This window comes from Pelodiscus sinensis, chromosome 3 (assembly GCF_049634645.1).
Source record: "Pelodiscus sinensis isolate JC-2024 chromosome 3, ASM4963464v1, whole genome shotgun sequence".
Lineage (NCBI taxonomy): Eukaryota > Metazoa > Chordata > Testudines > Trionychidae > Pelodiscus > Pelodiscus sinensis.
Genome location: NC_134713.1, coordinates 129,869,536 through 129,888,600, shown reverse-complemented (window position 1 = coordinate 129,888,600; position 19,065 = coordinate 129,869,536). Strand labels below are relative to the sequence as shown.

The window sequence follows — 19,065 nt, the reverse complement described above, 5'->3', positions numbered from 1 at the left end:
CAAAAATCTTGTCATATAAGTGACAGAAGACTTGGTATTACTATCTGAAATTGCTATGCTCTGGAAAATTACAGGGTGTTAGGATTTAATCTTTACTCACATGCTAAGAAATGGGTTTCAACAAAGTTGGCATTGTTGATTTTACGTTGAAAAAGAGATGCTTTGACTGCCACAGAACTGGTAACCTAGTATTCCAAACAGAATTGGATATTTCATTTAGATTTTTTAACATTATTCAGAATCTGTATATATTCAATATTTTAACTGGATTCTGACCTAAGGACTTCTAGTGTAGGATTTTTCAAAAGCACTTCACTTTAATGGAAGTTTACCATTGATTTAAAAGAAAGCCAAGAAAGGTAGGCCAATGGTGGCTGTTTCTGAAATTTCTACCCCTGATTTTTAACAGTAAGCACCATTTTTAATGCAAATATTTCAATCTTCAAAAGAATAACTTGCCTTTACTTACCTAAACATTAGATGAAATATACAAGCCCTAGACGATACCAATGCTTGTAACAGTAGAACAGACACATAGATGTAAAAAGTTTGATATTTTAATACTTTTAGTGACAATCAGAAATTCAGTGTGGAATAATCAAATCCCAAGCAAATATGATTCTAGGTTGTATCAACAGGTGTGTTGTAAGCAAAACTCGTGAAGTCATTCTGCCATTCTACTCTGCACTAGTTAGGCCTCAGCTGGAGTACTGTGTCCAGTTCTGGGTGCCACAATTCAAGAAAGATGTGGAGAAATTGGAAAGGGTACAGAGAAGAGCGACAAGAATGATTAAAGGTTTAGAGAACATGACCTATGAAGCCAGGCTCATGAACTGGGCTTGTTTAGTTTGGAAAAAAAGAAGATTAAGGGGGGACATGATAGCGGTTTTCAAATATCTAAAAGGGTGTCACAAGGAGGAAGGAGAAAATTTGTTTCTCTTGGTTTCTAAGGACAGGACAAGGAGTAATGGGCTTAAAGTGCAGCAGGGGAGGTTTAGATTGGACATTAGGAAAAAATTCCTAACTGTCAGGGTGGTCAAATATTGGAATAAATTGCCAAGGGAGGTGGTGGAATCTCCCTCTCTAGAGATATTTAAGAACAGGTTAAATAGACATCTGTCAGGGATGGTGTAGACGGAGCTTGGTCCTGCCTTGAGGGTGGGGGGCTGGACTCGATGACCTCTTGAGGTCCCTTCCAGTCCTATTATTCTATGATTCTATGATTCTAAGAGCAACAAGAAAACAAAAAGTTTGTGGCTACTGGCTGAAGGATAATCCCTTTCATGGAATTGTTAGTGGCTACCTGGTACCACAAGAGGCAGAGAAACAAAAAGCACTTCCAACCGCATTGCCACTTGAAATCAGGATTGCCAGATCTCTCACACTATCATTTCGCCAATGCAATGATGGTATTCCAAAGGATGGTAAGTAACTAGCCCAACACTTCTGCTCCCTGTTGAAAGGTGTAGACCGCATAGTCCACTGGTGCCATCTGCTGGAACTACAAAGCCTGAGCTGGCAGTCAAAACATATAAGAGTTTTTAAGCTCATGATTTACTAGCTCTTTGCCCTAGTCAGTTTTGAGTCGATAACCTAGTACTCTGCGTATCTTTGAGGTGCAGCATGACTAGGTCAAAACAACTGAAAAATTAAGTGACATATTTGATGGGAAATGGTACTGGGTCCTCTTCCAATGTTTTGTAAACATTTCTTCCAGACTCCCAAAGGATGTCTTGGAAATAAATGCATGCTGCTGCCATCACCCAATTAGAGCAGAAAGCATTACTAGGTTATGAAAAAGATGCTATTAACACAGAATGATTCTGGTCATTTGCAGTACGGTCCAATCCAGCCTTTCAAGCTAAATGTCAGGAACACGAGGGCACAAAGATAGGAAGCTTTAACTACAGCCCACCAATGGAAAAAATACACCATACACTGAGATGGGTTGTTCCATACTTTATAAGCCCCTAAGCTGACATTATTTCAGGACTATCTTTAGCTACTGGAAATGTACATTTTGGAGCCTTGAGTCCTATGTCTCCTCTTGAAATCAATACAACCAGGTCTGTTTGATCATCTGCCTAAAAGCAGGCTGGGCTAGCAGTGTTGATCAGCCTGATTTCCGTACTTTATCTGGCTGTGAGAATGGCACACAGTATAGGAGTCACTTTATCTAAAATTCTAGGTCATGGGAGCTCCAGAACCATTTCCATGATTCATTGTGCAGAACATGATTTAAAGACATTGTAACAAAAAGAATTACCCAATCTGATTTTGAAAAACCTCTTTTACCATTTAAAAAAAAAGCCTTTTTGAAGAAAGAACTTTTCACTTCTGTTGTATCCTTCTGAACACCCAATTGTACTATTGTTTGAAAAAGTGAGCAGTTGAAATAAAATTGCTCATCTAACATTAAATACCTTTCCTTGTGTTTGCCCATAATTTTTAAATTCAGAATATCTTTGAAACTAATATTTTATCTTACTTTCACAGCACTCCTCACAGTCTTTCGGCGTGTTTATTCCCTCAATCCATATTTGAAGTAGCAAAGTGCAATTATCGCTACTTGATAGATGAGGGTATGTCTACGCTACAGAGTTTTGTCAGAAACTCTGTGTTACAGCCACACTGCAATTGTATTGTTCTGAAAGTAAACTGAGAGAACAGAGAGGTTTTCCCGGTGTTGGTAATCCTCTTTCTACGAGGAACAAGCCTTTTTCCAAAAGAGCTCTTTTGGAAAAAAGCGTGTGTGGATGGGGAAGAGGATTTTTTTTTTCAAAACAAGAGGCCTCCAGGAAATAAGACAGGTCCCCTTGTGGGCACTCCATCCAAATTAATCAGGACTCTATAGTTCCTGTCTCCTGGCCCCTCTTAAAGCTGCAGGCACCCTGGACAAGGCTTGTGGCAAGAAGCTGGCCTGAAAGCAGCACCTCACTGTGTGGTTCTCAGTGTCACAGACCTTGCCACTCATGGCCCAGCCTCAATCCTCCCGCCACCTTCCTGCCCTCACAGAGAGCAGCCCCAGGACCAACCCAGGGGGACCAAGAGGTGGGCACCCTCCTGGTCCGGAGCGGCGATCCTATCCCTCCTCGAGCTCTGGAGAGAGGAGGAGAAATTACAGGATTGCCACTCCAAGCAGTGCAATGCCGAAATCTATGAGCATGGACACCCACCCTGGACCTTGGATCAAATCTGGAATAAGGTCAAGAAGCTCCGCCAGGGATATGTGGGTCAGACGGGCAGCTCACACTCAGTAGCGGGACCCCATACCTGCCCCTACTTCGACGAGCTGCACCAGATCCTGGTGGACTCTAGCCTCCAGATCCCTGTCATCACCTGGCTGGAGGTCACAGGAGAGGAGGAGCAGGGCCAGCCAGAGGAGGAGGAGGAGCTGGAGACCGTGACCCTATCCCTGAAGCCAGTGCTTGTGAGCCAGGACGTTTCCCAGGCCTCGTTGGATGCTGGAGAGGGATCTTCAAGTGAGTGGTCTTAGTTTGTCACACACAGGGTAGGGGAGGTTGGCACACAGGGGGCGGGGAGCGAGTGTTGCTTGGGCTGCTCAGGCTGGACATCGTGCTGCAGTCCGTGTACGTGGAACCACATGCAGCACTGAGTGTGTGGCACACAGACCCAGCAGGCAGTCCCTGAGCATTGGTTGGAACCAGCTGCTAGGCTCAGGGGAGGCCACGCACATCCCGCCAGCACCTGCCACAGGTGGAAGCAGGCTAGCTACAAGGGCACAGGCACAACCCCAGACACACCGAGGAGTACTGCACAAAGCACATGGGCATGCCTGAATGTGCGAGGCACCACCTGCTCCCACGGGCAGTGCCGAAAGCCGCAGGTGTGTGCACAGACACCAGGAAGGACCAGGCTTCTCCTGGCTCCTCTGCTGCCCATGAGGGAATCCCACTGTGGCCGGGCACTTCCTTGCTTGCTTGTCTGTGGACCGGAGGGGGGTGAGGTTGGGAAGTGGGCAGCATGGTCCCCATGGCACCTTGGGGCCCCTGTGAGGCATGGCCTGCTGTGCAGGCCACACATGGCCTTGCTCCTGGGACATCCCCCTCCTCTGCCCTGAGGACTGTTGGTCACTGTTCACAGAGGAGGGCTCAGCCTCAGGGACAGTGTCTGCAGGGATGACTGACCGCCTCTCCCTCTGAGTTCTCCACAGCTGGACCAGCCGGGACCGAGGGGTGAGCCACACCACCGGAGCCTACCACCAGAGCCCAGGGGACCCAAGGCGTGCCAGGATCCAGGAAGACCTCATGTGCCAGCATGTCAGCGTCCTGCGCAACTTGCAGAAGACCCTGGTACAGAAAATCCGTGAGGACTTTGAATGATGGAACCACGCCTGGGACCAACTCATGCAGCAGTGTGATAACATGTGTGCCATCATGGCATGCGTGATGGCACAACCATCTGATGTTGCTCCTCCTGGCTTCCACCTTTCTGCCTTCCTTCTCCCCTCCGCTATGCCCATTCCCCCTCTACCTGCATCCCATGCAATGCCCATGCCCCCTCCCCAGGTGATGCCCATGCCCCCTCTCTCTGCCCCCCCCACCCCTCCATCCCTGACCCCATTCCAGCCCCCTCTCATGCCCACTGCCCTGTGGTCCCTGGACCCACCTGACCCCAAGTCCAACGAGGTCCCTGCACCTGAGGTGGCACATCCGGGTGCCCTTTTATGCAAGAGAGTGTCCAATCAATCTGGACACTCTCTTTTGAAAAAAGTGTATTGAAAAAGCAATGCGCTTTGTGTGTGGACGCTCTCTTTTGGAAGAAGTTTTTTCGGAAGATCTCTTCCGAAAAAAGGTTCTTCTGAAAGAAGCCTGCAGTCTAGACATAGTCTGAGAGTTGAAGCACAGGGAGAAGAACTGTCTTGCCCAGGGTCATGCAGGAAGACTTTGGTAGAAAAGGAAAGTGGACCTGGGTCTCCCACAGTTCTGGATTAGCATTCTAACCACCAAAAAATCCTTCTCTCCTTACTCAACCACCACTTTGCATAGCCTGAGAAAAAACACTAGCCTTCAACTTTTGACAGCACTCGTAATGTTTTTTATAAGCCCTTTAAAAATACATTTATTTATTTATCCTGGGTGGAGTGGGAGAGAGTCCACTTCAGTGCACACATCACCAGCCAGAATGACCGCATTCAGATGCTCCTTTTTAAAGTAAATCTCTCTAAATGGGAGAAATATAATAGCCTATTAATATATTGTAAGAATGATTAATATATTGTGAGAACAAGTGATCAGTTGTGGCAAACACCTTAATTTCCTCAAATCTGTCCTCTTTACAGAAAAGGGAAGATTTAATCACACTGGCAAATTTTATTTGAGGAAATATTAGTCAGGTCTTCTTCACTTTTGTGACTGTATAGAGTGCCCAAGTCTGATTCAAAAATGCTTTGAATCAGTGTACATGTGTGAACACTGAGAAAAGTGAGAAACCGAAAGACATTTCTTAACTGCAGCATGTTACCAATTAGCACATATTTTTCTGTTATACTTTTATTTCCTGACCAGTGATCTTGTGTTGACTGTGAAGTGCACAAATCAAACCAGCAGTGCTAGTTTATTAATGCTCATTTTGGAGATTAGCACTTTCCTTCACGTTTCTCTTTGGAAATTCCACATTACTGAACTTAAAAGAAAGACCACAGCTTTGCAGCTGAAACAATGAAAATACATTCTCCACAATTCTTACCAAACTTCCCTATAAAATTAGACTCTCTCATGTGTCCTTAAAAAATCCTTAATGTATCCAAAATATACAATGTGGCACTGATTAGTCTGTGTGCTGATTGCAGCATTATGAGAAAATTATATAATTTTCCTTATTGTTTAAAAACATAATTTATTGCAAATCCATTACAAACATATGAAATTTTGTGAGTGATTTAATATTAAAGGCTTTTTTAGGTTTTGTAAAAAATTAAGTGTAAATTCCAAAATAGGAAAGACATTGAGACTGGTATGTCTTAAGATGGGGTCTGGCAACCAGCAGAGAAATTTATATGAAGTATCCATGAAGCGAACCCCATGTGGTCCAAATAAAATTGTTAAGGAAAAATTGCTGCTACAGCACAATTTCCCCTTTACTCAACTTCAGGGAAATCATAGTAGCACTCTGGGTTGGAGGAATCCAGGCGCTGGGAAGCACTTGGGATGTTAAGTAGGTCAGACAGTCTCTCACCGACTTAGACAATCTCAATGAGGTAGACGTTGATGTCCTTTGTATCTGTCACCCAAGGCTCAGAACTCCTTGCCCATTTCATTACAAGCTTCCAACATTCAGTAACAACATTGACCATAGTGGCAGCATTATTGTTAGTACAAGTAGCCAGTCAGGTATTCTAGAAGTGCTTTAAATTTACCATACTACTTATAAAACAAAAATTGATAGTATAAATACAGTAGGAATTTTTATATCATATTACAGACACATACAGACAATTTTAGCACCCTACTTCCCTCCTAATGTAGTTTCACTTTAGTGCTCATAGGTCCCTTGTCCTTATGAATTTGCATTCTACCAACAGGCTTGATGCAAAGATGAAGGTTGCAGATGTGTTGGGAGGGACTGTGGAAAAAGGACCAGAGTTACAGCAAGACGATTATGTGGTTACTCATCAAATGCTAGAGCACAGCAGGGTGAAGTAATTAAAGAATCTGATTCAATATGCCAGCTTGCTGAAGCAGGACAGAGCACTTGGTATGTTGCCCAATCACTTAGTTTGGTGAGATCTTTTAGAAGCTCTTCACAGTCTGCTTTGGTCTTAACTACCTACAGCAGTTTGGTATCATTTGCAAATTTTGCCACCTCACTGTTTACCCCTTTCTCTAGAACATTTATAAATAAATTGAATAAGATTGAATAAGTTGAATAGTATTGGTCCCAGTATAGACCCTTGGAGGACCCACTAGTTACCTCTCTCCATTTGGAAAACCTATAATTTATTCCTACCCTTTGTTTCCTGTCTTTTAACCAGTTATCAATCCACGAAAGGACCTTCCCTCTTATCCCATGACAACTTACGTTACTTAATAGCTTTTGGTGAGGGACCTTATCAAAGGCTTTCTGGAAATCTAAGTATACTATATCCACTGTATCCCCCTTGTTCACATGTTTGTTGATCCCTCAAAAAACTCTAGCAGATTAATAAGGTATGATTTCCCTTTACAGAAACCATGTTGACTTTTCCCCCAACAAATTATATTAATCCACGTGTCTAACAATTTTATTCTTTACTATAGTTTCATCTAGCTTGCCCGGTATTGATGTCAGACTTACCAGTCTAATTGCCAGGATCACCTCTAGAACCCTTTTTAAATATTGGCATCACATTAGCTAGCATTAGGTATGGAAGCTGATTTAAAAGACAGGTTACAAACCACAGTTAATAGTTCTGCAATTTCCCATTAGAATTCTCATCTAAGATTAAAAAGTATTTTCCTCACTTTTAGAACATGATCAAGTCACCTTTTAGCCTTCTTTTGGATAAATTAAACACATTGAGCCTCTTAAATCTCTCACTATAAGAAACCGTAGCCACAGGAGAAATATTTTTCAGCTCATGTCAAGTAGTGTTGAGTAAGAAGTTATTATGCTTTTCCCTTGTTAGTTTTCATTGAAAGTAATCACCCTGATTATATCAGTCTTTTTTTAAAAAACAAAATGTTTATTAGTACTATTATAATTAAAGTAGTTCACTTCCTGTTCAGCAGCTACCTTTCAAATTCACAGGGATGTTTTATGTTGCGCACAAATACAGAGCCAGAGTTACACAGCTTAAGAAACAAAGTTATGGCCAGTATGGTGAAAATATAAGGTTTGATGAAATAATCTGAACTCTAAGAAACAGACATGGATGTTAATTGCAACTGGGTGAGCTAGTGGCTCTTATAACCTCCCCATAACCAGTTTTCTTCTTATTGATGTTCAATATTGCATCTTCTTTACTTCCAGCAGAGATCCAGCATACCTCCCCTCTGATCCCTGATCATCACAAGAGAACAGGCACAACTTGAATGTGCACGATATAGGAGTAGCAAAGACAAGGCAGGACATGGGAGGAATGCATGATCATTGGTCCAGTGTGTTTCTAGGAACAAAGAATGGAATAGGAAACAGAGCTGTAAAGTAGCAGGACCTGAATGGAAGTGCAAGGATGAGGACATGAATGGAGCTTTGGATTAGCAGACCTTTCAAAAGGATGGAAACCATAAAATAGACAGAAATAATCAACAAAAGTTGTACTTATGCTGTGCTTTAGATACTTTATCTTTTAAATATAATGTTTTGTCCATATTGTTTAAATAACACCAAAGAATAGATTAAATCTCAGTCCAAGAACACATTTGTATTGCTATGCTAAAAGCTTTCATTGTCAGCGAGGAAAGGGAAGAACTGTCAAATATAGGTAAGCTTTTCTTCCCGAGGGGCTGTAGATTTTCACAGAAGGAAAATAAAACCCTTGTTGGGTAAGGAGAAGAGGGGTAGGTATGTCTAAACAGTAGAAGACATTGAAATACCTAAAGGAGGGTGTCCAGATAGACATTATAAGGATCTTCACAGCAGTTCTTTAATATAATATTACTCACACCTAAATATGCAGTTAGAAAATACAAGAGCCCTGAACATGTCACAAAAGGAGGAATGGTAGAAACAAGCACAGGAAACTACTGAAATGGAAAAGATGATATTCATGTTAACTGGAGAATATTTATACTATTTATAATTTTTTTTTTATAATATTTATATTTTTTTTCCAGATTGCCACTCTCAACATTTACAAGCAACACACCACTTAAATAAGCTCAATAGATTTAGTCAATGGAGATTAATTTCCACACTGGAAAGAAACACATTTCTGACTGGGAAGAAACTGTGATATTCATTAGTATGAAACATAATACTCATTGTCAAAATGTTATCCTAACTACAGGCATTCCCAACCCAAGTGTTGTTTTTGTTTGGAGGAAGGAGGGCCAATATATGGTTTGGGTGGGGGTTTTTTTTTGGAGGGGGGGATGAGGATCTTATTATTTTTATTTATTTTTTTATAATTACTGCATTTATGAAAAGCTTAAAAACCAAGAGGAAACATGAATTGTTCCTTACAAAGAAGCAAAAAACTTCCATCCTGGTCTTGGCTCTACAGTTTACATAAGATCAAATGGCTAGAAGCTGAATCAGGACAGATTCATTTTAACAAATGATTTGCACATTTTCAACAATAGGGGTAAATAGCCGTTGGAGCAAGTTACATCATTCTTCAACGTGGTAGACATTGTTAAATCAATATTGTATTTTTTTTCTAAAAATATACTCTTGACTTTAAACAGGAATTAATTCAGGAGAATTCTACAGCCTGTGTTATATGGGAAGTCTGACTAATGATCACAGTATTCCGTTTTTGGTTTTATAAACAACGATCTACACATTTTTGTATCTCCATTTGATGGGGAGAGAAATGGTGCCTAATCACTAGGCTTTCCCCATAAAATGGCTTCATTTCCATAGATATTCTAGCTCAAAAGGTGGTTCTGTCCTGTAAAACTGAACTTTATAAGAAGGTGCCATATTTATAACAGATCTGCTCCCTGAATGCATTCAGAGCCATTAATTTAATGATTTCTGTTGATTTTAATAACTAGTTGCATTTTACTGCTTTTGAGCCCTTCACATTTATTACTGAAAAACTATTTCAATGCAACACAGACTAATGAAACTGAAGTTACTGTAAGTTATTTAAACTACAGGAATGGACCCCTCAGCTTTTACATTTTCTCCATGTGTATTATTGTCCTCGTCACACATTGCATCTCACCCTTGGCTCTCTGCAAGTTGAGAGATACATGTACATCAGCAGCTGCTTTGATTTACTATGTTCCTTCCAACTGTGTGTGTAAAAAAAATAAAATAAAGGCAATGTGTTTGCACAGATAACAATTCATTCGGTAAAACCTTTATTATTTGTGATGACGTTTGACAAGAAAAAAATCCAGCCTAACGTCTCGAGTTCAGTTTGAAAGGGTGGTAGTTAGGGGATAAAAATTGTTTTATATGTAAAATGAGTAAACTTGAAAGGGAAATTATTGAACAACACATGGAAGACCCAGAATGCCATTTTAAATGGAATCTCTTTTCAGAGTTAGACTACACTTTAATAATAGCCTGACAATGCCCAATTACTACCATAACAATCAGTTCTGATACTTGAACTACCACAAAACATGATTAAAATACTTCTTTAATTACTATTTTCATCTGAAAACTAAAAAAAAAATCTTACCATAATTGAAAAATATTTGGTCTTCAGTTTTAGAAGTATCAGAAAACTATTTATTTCTTAATTGTTTTGTTTAGTTTAGTTTTGTTTTTTAAGGAAAGAAGATATAGCAAAAGTTTTCGTTTGGTCTTTGTTTTGTTGTCCAAAAAAAGTTTTAACCGTCCTAATAGCATAGTTTCAACATAGCCACTATTATGATGTCTTTAAAAAAGGATCTTTATCACTCACTACCAAAACTATCAAACATAACTTGCATTTCTGACCTTTTGGAAAAATCCAAATGGGTTTTGAAATTACCATATTATATCTGATAAAAATAATCTGAGACAGAAAGAAAAAAAATCAAAGTATTTGACTGGTCTCTCAAACACTAGCTGAATTCTGAAGTCAAAAGCAGCCATGATTCCAGTGGGAATATAATACTGGGTAAAATGAACAGAAAATGTTTGTGGTATTTCAAAAAAAGCAAAATGAACATACACGGGGTTTAGGCAATTGATAGATAATTTCAATGATGGGATCAATAAAAGCAAGCATGAAACAATGGAAGCCATGAGAAAAAATGTATTTCTGTACTGCAGCAACTAGCAACATCAAAAAAGGCATTCGTATTAAATAGAATAACATTTCTTGAAGTCTACACATGATAGCAAGTTGAAAGATTTGCTAGCAATTAAAATCTATAAAATACCCAAGAACTTTAAAAGCACTACTAGAAAGATCTATTAGTATTCATTAAAAATATGTTCTGCTCATTAAAAGAATTCCTTCCATGCTATAAAAATATCTTAACAGCAAGCAGAATTTGGGTAAGTATGTTACTGAATTCAGTTTGAAGAAAGAAGCAGCAGATGGGCCCATTATCTGGGGATACCAAAAGGAGGACAGGAGATACTTTCTATGGATTTTAATCAAGCTTCAACTTTGTTGTATAGAAATCTGAGATTCCCCGACAGAAAGTGTACCGTGCAGGCAAATCATTCTTTAGAGCTCCCACCAGCCCCAAAACATTTTCCAATCATGTCCTCCCAGCCAACTACCCTCTTCTCCCTTCCTCTCCCTTATAGGAGAGTTAAGGTAGCTATGAGAACAGGTGAGGGTAGGGGTTTGACTCCCTGCTGTACCAATCATAGGGATTCCCAACTCATATCCCCTGTTCTGTTCCTATATCCAGCACTTCCTTTAACAGGCCATTTATCTAGCCTCTGGATGCTTTTCCTATGGAGTTCCTACACTGGACACCAACTCAACCTTACAAAATAAGTGGCGACATATGGCCTACCACCTTTCCTCTTACTGGAAAAGGTCCTTCCTGAATGGCAACACTGGGTCAGACCAAGGGTATGTCTACACTACAGGATAAGGTCAAATTACGCTAATAGCATAGCTGACGCCGAAATACCTTAATTAGACTTTTGGCGGTGTCCACCCTGCAGGAAGTCAAAGGAAGAACACTTTCCCTTGGATGTCCCTTATGCCTTGTGGATGCAGGACTACCAGCATCGACTGGCGTGCCTCTCTCAGTTCAAATTAGCGTGTCTTCATTAGACCCCCTAATTCGAACCCTGGAAGATCGACAGCAGCAGCTTCGATCTTCTCTGTAGTGCAGACGTACCTCAAAGGTCTATGTAGCCCAGTAGCCTGTCTTCTGACAGAAGCCAATGCCAGATGCCCCAGAGGGAGTGAACAGAACAATCATCACGTGATCCCTCCCCTGTCATCCGTTTTCAGCCTCTGACAAACAGAGGCTAGAGACACCATTCCTACCCATCCTTACTTAAAATAAGTTTTATACTGCAGAGCCTGGCAGACCTGTTCTTGGGGAGGAGCTTCACTGCTGGCCCAGCAGTGTGTTCCGTGGGAGTGGGTCTGGCTACCCCTGCCAGCCCTGCTCCCAGGGAGCCAGCATGTAATCTATGATGGAGGGCGGCTCCAGCAGGCCCTGTGGGACTGGAGGGACCTTTTGTCCAGGGCAGGCAGGATGCTGTTTCACCCCTACCTATTTACTGGAACCCGTAAACCTCCTTCCACCCCCCAGCCATAAAGCACAGCTGCCTTCCCTTGCTAAGCCCAGCTAACATTTGTTTCACTTTGTTTGTGGTGCAGTCAACTTCATTAGTACCATTTATGTTCCCCGATCCAAGGAGCTAACTCGATATACATTATACCGCTGCTGTAAGCTTTCATGAAATGTAGTTTAATCAAAAAATCAGAACACAGTACCAGACTCCAAATAGTAAATATAATAATAATTGGAGAAACAGCATGAATGGTTGCTATTTCAAATTGCCAAAGTTATGATTTATGTAGCATTCAGATTTGTTTAAAGCAAAAATTTTACCAGTATTATGCAATTTCAGCAATTAGCATTCCAAAATTGCACTTAGTCTTACAGTCCTATGTGCACTGTCTCTTTAAATTTGTAGCACAAAGTTAAGCAGAACAGACTGCAAACTGGAGTAACGGAGACCATGAGACTTACTCTAATAAAATTACTGGTTTCCCTATTCTAACAGTGTAACTTATGGGAGAAGGTCCAGGAAGCTGGAGTCTATGCAAATAGGGGAAATACCTCTTTTGTATATTTTGTCAATCTTTAATTGAAAGGTTTATTTAAATTATCTTCTTCTACTCCCTCACCACAGTATCAGTTCCTTTATTATTGTAGTAGACAAGCTTTAAATGCTGGCAAGATATATTACTACTAGATTATTTGCATGCCTTCAACTCCACGTTAAAGGAGGCGTAACTAGAAAGTGAAGGTAGACTCTTGGGGCTAAGATTTAAGAATTAGTATTCAGTGACAATCCAGTTATTGGTAGGAGAGGGGAGGTTAAGATCACAACTTCTTGCAGTTACTAGGAAGAGGAGGAGGGAGAAACCCAGACATTATGGTGAAGGGCTGGGGAGAAAAGAATGTGCTGCTTCAGCCAACCCACTGAAAATTAATGCCATTAGCAACATTAAAGGAGCTGCTGGAGCCAATGGCAGGGGGGAAGCATGGAAGAGTCTAGTTCTTTCTGGGCAGGTGGAGAGGGGACTGACTGTTCTTCCAGTCACCTGTGACCTTCTTTGAAAAGTGGGCAATCATAGCAGCTGCCTCCAGTCCTTGCTCTAAGGGCATGTAGGTGCTTTCCCCTTCCTACACAGTCCAAAATCTCCAAGTTGCACAAGGAATGCAAGGTGCTCTAAACCTCTATTCATCCCATAGTCTCTGTGTTCTGAGGTCTGTCAGGAAAGAAGTGAGAGTGAGGCGCTGCTATTAGGTTAAATCCTGGCCCACTGAATCCGACAGGAGTTACTGATATTAAATTTTTCCTCAGTCACAGCTAGGGTGCATCATCTGTAACTGGGGCAACCACACTGAGACCATAGAGACTAGAAGTGTTTCATCCTCACCTCCTGTTTCAGTCTCTTTGTTTTCCCAGGAGATTCAGGCTCCCAGCTGGGGTCCAGGTGAGACCAACAGAAATTTGGAGCCTGTAGAGGTATCTGGGTATCTCAACAAGCCTGTGATGAAATTCCATGTTCAGAGTTGGAAGAAATGGGCTCCTCAGTATTGCCAACCCCAAACCTCCAACACGCATGAACCAGGCCCCAAGCAACAGCGAGGTTTAAGTACATAAAACAAGAACCAACAATGTATCATTTGCTTTCTTGGCTTCTGAACCTGTAGGGTACACTCTGTTCAAGTATGCAAAAATTTCACTGTAATCATGTGGGTGGTAACCTCAGTTTAAAAAAATAAATGGAAATCGAGTTTCTATCAATTGAATCAAGAAGACAGTGCTTTTCTGATGGCCCTGTCACAAGACTTGCAATAGAACTACAAAAACTGGCAAGTGCAGTTCTCAGGAGAGTGAAATCCAAGCTATACCTCAGGACATTTACCAGACAGGTGACTTCTGCTTCCACGTTCTTCAATGGCTGGCAACAGGGGAAGCTGCTTGTTGGCCCAGTGTTGAGACAGCTGGTCCTGGGTCAAATCAGGAGGTAGGGAAGTGTAATTGAATCTTCCACCCCAGCATCATTAGCACTAAGCACCTACACCCTCATCACGCAATATCAAAATTCAGGACCAGAAAACTGAGCAGATGTGAGTGGGGTGCATCTGCCCACATTGGAAAGTGTGCATGGGATGTTTGGAAAGGAAAAGGACAGATATCTGTCAGTCCTGGAGAAATGCCTGGGTGCAAGTCTGAAATGGAAATAAGGAGGAGGGTGGTTAGGATTCCCAACAGGCAGGAAAGGTATAGGAACCCTTGATGTTGTGTCATTTTGTAGACCAACATCTGCCTTGCTCGGCACAGTCGATGCTCCTTTCCCGCTTCCAAAACTATATTAAATGCCAAGCAAGGACCATTACTGTGCAAAAGTTTCCCAAATAGAAAAAAATTTCAGTCTATTTCAGTCATGTAAGTAAGGACAATGATGAACTGTTCTTTAGCAAAGATTTTTTTTGTTTTGGTTTAAATTGACAACTATTGAAGGGGAATGTACAAAATACTGTGCAACTTGTATAACAGATGATCCTATGTACTTAACATTCTAATAGGGTAAAGGTTAAGCATAATATTGTTTGACCCCTTCAACTACAGACATTCATGCCATGTTATTGTTAGTATTGCATGTTAAGCAAGCAAACGTTCAATGAACTCGTGTTGGCTTTACCACAGACACAGATGTTAGGCGGACTCCTTTGTTCATAAGGTTCTCGTTATTAACTCAAACCAAGTTGAATATTTGACTGAAGGAAAGGACCATATCATTGTTTTCAGATTTCACTCAATGACTTAACTGAACTGCATCTGCCAGCTTTAGAAATACCAAGTATTTCTTGGCGCCAGTACTGGCGCCTTATTGTATGACTACCATCCTAAACGTTTCAGCTTGAGGAAGTCTAGTAACCATCAAAACAATTTAATAAAAACTTAAATTGTGATTAAGAGTTACTCACTAGCTGACAGAACACAGTAAAATTTGCTCAAAATATGAATTATTCCACAGAATGATCTGAGCAGAGCAAATGGAATTCACGTCTGTAAAGATGTAGGCTAGAAAGCTAGAAAAAATGTTTTCATGATTTATTAAGTCTGTGCTATACTTGAAACCATATTTATTTAATAGGTAGGCTGGCACTTCACAGGACAGTTCAGTCTGCTTTAAATCTATTAAAGCCCTTGGGAAGCATAAAGGACACTCTGAATATAAATATAACTCCCCTTTTTACCTCTTTTCTGCCCTCCTAATATATATATGAAAAATATTACAATCTCGCCAAAATATTTCTCTTTATAATACTGTTGAAAATAAAACAACTAAGAAGCCTATATATGGTATTCATTGCTAAACACGGGAGTGATTTTATACCACAAATAAATGAAATTGAATTCGTTTCCAGGTGTCTATGTTTCTGATGATACCAAGTTAGAATCAACAATACATCTCTTCTCATAGGCTGCAACAAAAGACCCTAGATTTCATGTATCTGAGAGAACCCATGTAAAACAATATAAATTGAAAGGCTTTAAATGAACCATCCTGTAGATAATGCCCAGCAATTGTGCAATATTAATTGAATGGGTAGATAGACCCTAGAATCCAGTACCTTCTGGCTTTTAGAAAAAAATAATTTTATTGAAAAGCCTCAATAAACGTTCATTTTACTTACCATGTTGGATGTCTTTCATATCTAAATGAAGACTGGACATTAGTATTCCAACTGCCTGAGATCTTTTGTTGCTTAATAACTTGACAACCTGGCCAAGAAAAGAAACATTTTTATTAACTTTCATTAGGCTGCTAGGATTCACAAAATACTTTGCATTGTTAGTTAAAAATCCAAGAAATACAAGATACCTTGTACTGTACTTGCTAAAGTGGAAAATAAATTAGTAATATACCATTATTCATTCTATGCAAAATGTACTTTGCTGCGTAAGCCATGACAAATGTGTGAAAACCTGATCTCATTGACTTCAATGTAAAAACTGCCATTAAATACAATGAAGCCACAATTTCACCCTTCATTAGGATATGCATTTCCATCTCCATCTACACACTGATGTTACCGTCTGTATAAAACAGGCTGTCATATAAAAAGTTTCCAACTGTGTTTTGGAATGTGTTTGGTTTCCAAAACCACAAAATGATTTCCAGCTTCAATGTAAGCTAAAACTGTGAGAATGTCATATTTTATTTGAATGTTTGACGCACTAGTCGCCAATATGAATGTTATTTAAAAAGCAAAATAACCATGTACATATTGAGATGCCCTTTGATCACTTTTAGGGAATACAAAAGTCTCAAAGTATGCTATGAACGCTACATCATACCCTAAGACTGCTTGTTTGAGTAGCTGGGAGTTAAAATTAGCAGCATACGTATTTGTACATACCATGTGTTAGCTCTGTAAACACAAGAGCAACAATTAATTTACAGACTAACTTCAAGATAGTTTTAGGCATAATGGCCTCTTTTTTGCTTCTCAGTCTAGTATCACAAAACACAGAAAGAGTAGCTCAGGAGAGAATCATTGTCACACACAAGGCTCAAGACAAAAACACTACTTGAAATTACATTCTAGTTTGAGGGACAATACACTGGCAAATCAAAGTTTTAAGATATTAAAATGAGAACAGCTATTTGGTGCAGGTAGTTAAAAATCAAATTATTTTAGTCAGTATTGCTGAGCAATAAAATAATGTTTAATACACAGAGAAAAGAACCAAAGCAGGTTTAGTATGAAACACTTTAAACTGTTTGTAACACTTTTTGTTGTTGTTTAAATTAACTATTTATGTTTATTAGCTGGAGGATGCTGCCCAACCAGCTGAATCAGCCATTCTCTCATGAAAAACGATCATTTCGGAGATCAGCTTTCTTCCCACATTCGAAAGAGTACATCTGATTATGAGTGAATTAACCTACAAAAAAGAAGGCTTGTGTCTAAGCAGGTATAAAAATAAACAAGGTGTTTTCCAGCACTACTAATTCTGATTCCTTCAGGATTTCATACAAGTCAACATGGATTTTTAGACCAAAGTATAAAGATAAGACTGATGGAAAATAGAAGAGCGTGACTTCAAATATAGTATGAGACTGGCTACAATAAGGAAGCTACATGCATGGTTCTCACACTGTGGGTTGGGACCCCAAAGTGGTCTGCAACGCCATTTTCACGGAATCACTGGGGCTGGTATTAGACGGAAGCCAAGTCCAATACCCGTTGCCCAAGACTGAAGCTGAAGCCTAACGGTGTCAGCACTGAGCAGCACAGCTCAGACTCCAGCATCAGCCCTAGACAAAGCTGAAGCCCTCAAGTTTGGCTTTGTCCCCCCTTTTGGCTTTTCCCATTCCCACTCCTCTGGAGCAGTGAGAACTTTGGCTTTTCCCTTCAACCCTGCCCATGGCAGTGGGGCTCTAATCCTCCTTCCGAAGGTGGCGTAGTAATGACTGTTTTCTAGAGGGGGTCATGGTGCAATAAAGTCATTGGTGTGTCAGCTTTTATTTTGCCTTGCTTTCTGTACACCTCCCTTGTTCTATTCAGCTTCACTGAAATAAAATATTGTCTCTTGCAGATGAAGTAAAAAAGTAGCAAACCACAAACCACATGTGTGATAATTGCTCAGAAATTTTAACAAAACAAAAACACAACCCTAAACTCAAGGTAGACAAAAACATCATTTAGCAATCCCAAAATGTTAAAATCAAATGAACTGAAAAAACTACAGAACATGGGTTTGAAATGCAGATTTCCAAATTAAAGAAAAGCGGTCCCTGTCAAGTTAAAAAAAAACTATTGGATTCATTCGTATCCTCCATTGAAGGACCTCAAAGTACTACATCTCTTTCAAATTAGAATTTCTAAATCTCAGGTAAAACTGAGCCTCGTAAGACAAATCTAGGCCAATAAACAATCTGTAAGGCTCTCTATTAATTGTAACTAACTACATATTTAAGAAAATCTATCTCCGTCTACAAAATAAAACAATTCTTGGTCATCAGGCTGTGGCTTCAATCTCTCCAACCATTCTATTGCATGTTATGTTCTTAATAGAAACCTTGGCAGTAAGTTGAGCTGCACCATGAAGGAAGTAAGCAATTAGAAAGAGAGAGAGCATTATTATACCTGTTGTCACTTATCCATCTCCAAAGATTGTGCGGTATTGGAAAAAAAATGTAGAATTTTGCATATGGACTGCAGACTTTTTCTTCCAGGAGCAGGAAGTCCTCTCCTATGTCAGCTAATAAATCTTATAACATTTCAGTTTAATAATTATACATATTAATAGAAACAACAAGATGGAACTGAACTCTGAAATATTTTCACTACTTTGAATCCCAAAAGTAGAACATGACATAAGAGTATAGTTGTGAGAGACTAAGCGTGCTGTGGTCAGCTCCAGAGGAGAGAGGTCCTTCCTGTTATCATTTTGAACCAGTATCTGGATAAGGCAAGATCATTGCCTCAATCAGGAAACTGATTTCAATAAAACGTAAGTGGAAACAGTCTACGAAGAAACAGTCTAAAAAATAACAGGGTTGAAATAAAAAATAAATTATTTAGGTCAAAGCTCAGAAGCTTGTTGCAGAGTGAATTAATGGAAGAGGGAACAAGTACTTTTTGTTGTCCAACATAACTTTCCACTATAATCAAACAGAGAAAGGTGTATCAAAAATGTATAAGATGTGAATTTGGAATATATGTCCTCTAGGGCCAGAATTCTGAGTTATAAAAAGTACTTCCAAAAAACATCAAAGTAAAG

At 40.1% G+C, this 19,065-nt stretch overlaps 1 protein-coding gene across 3 annotated transcripts in view; it reads right to left on the bottom strand.

The window, feature by feature from the left end:
• FMN2 (formin 2) overlaps nucleotides 1-19,065 on the bottom strand; it is a 241,250-nt gene that overhangs the window by 118,594 nt on the left and 103,591 nt on the right. For all 3 annotated transcript variants that reach the window (XM_075924820.1, XM_075924819.1, XM_075924822.1), the window contains exon 8: nucleotides 15,969-16,056. In XM_075924820.1, coding sequence (XP_075780935.1) covers nucleotides 15,969-16,056 — 88 coding nt within the window. The remainder of the gene's footprint in view (nucleotides 1-15,968; nucleotides 16,057-19,065) is intronic.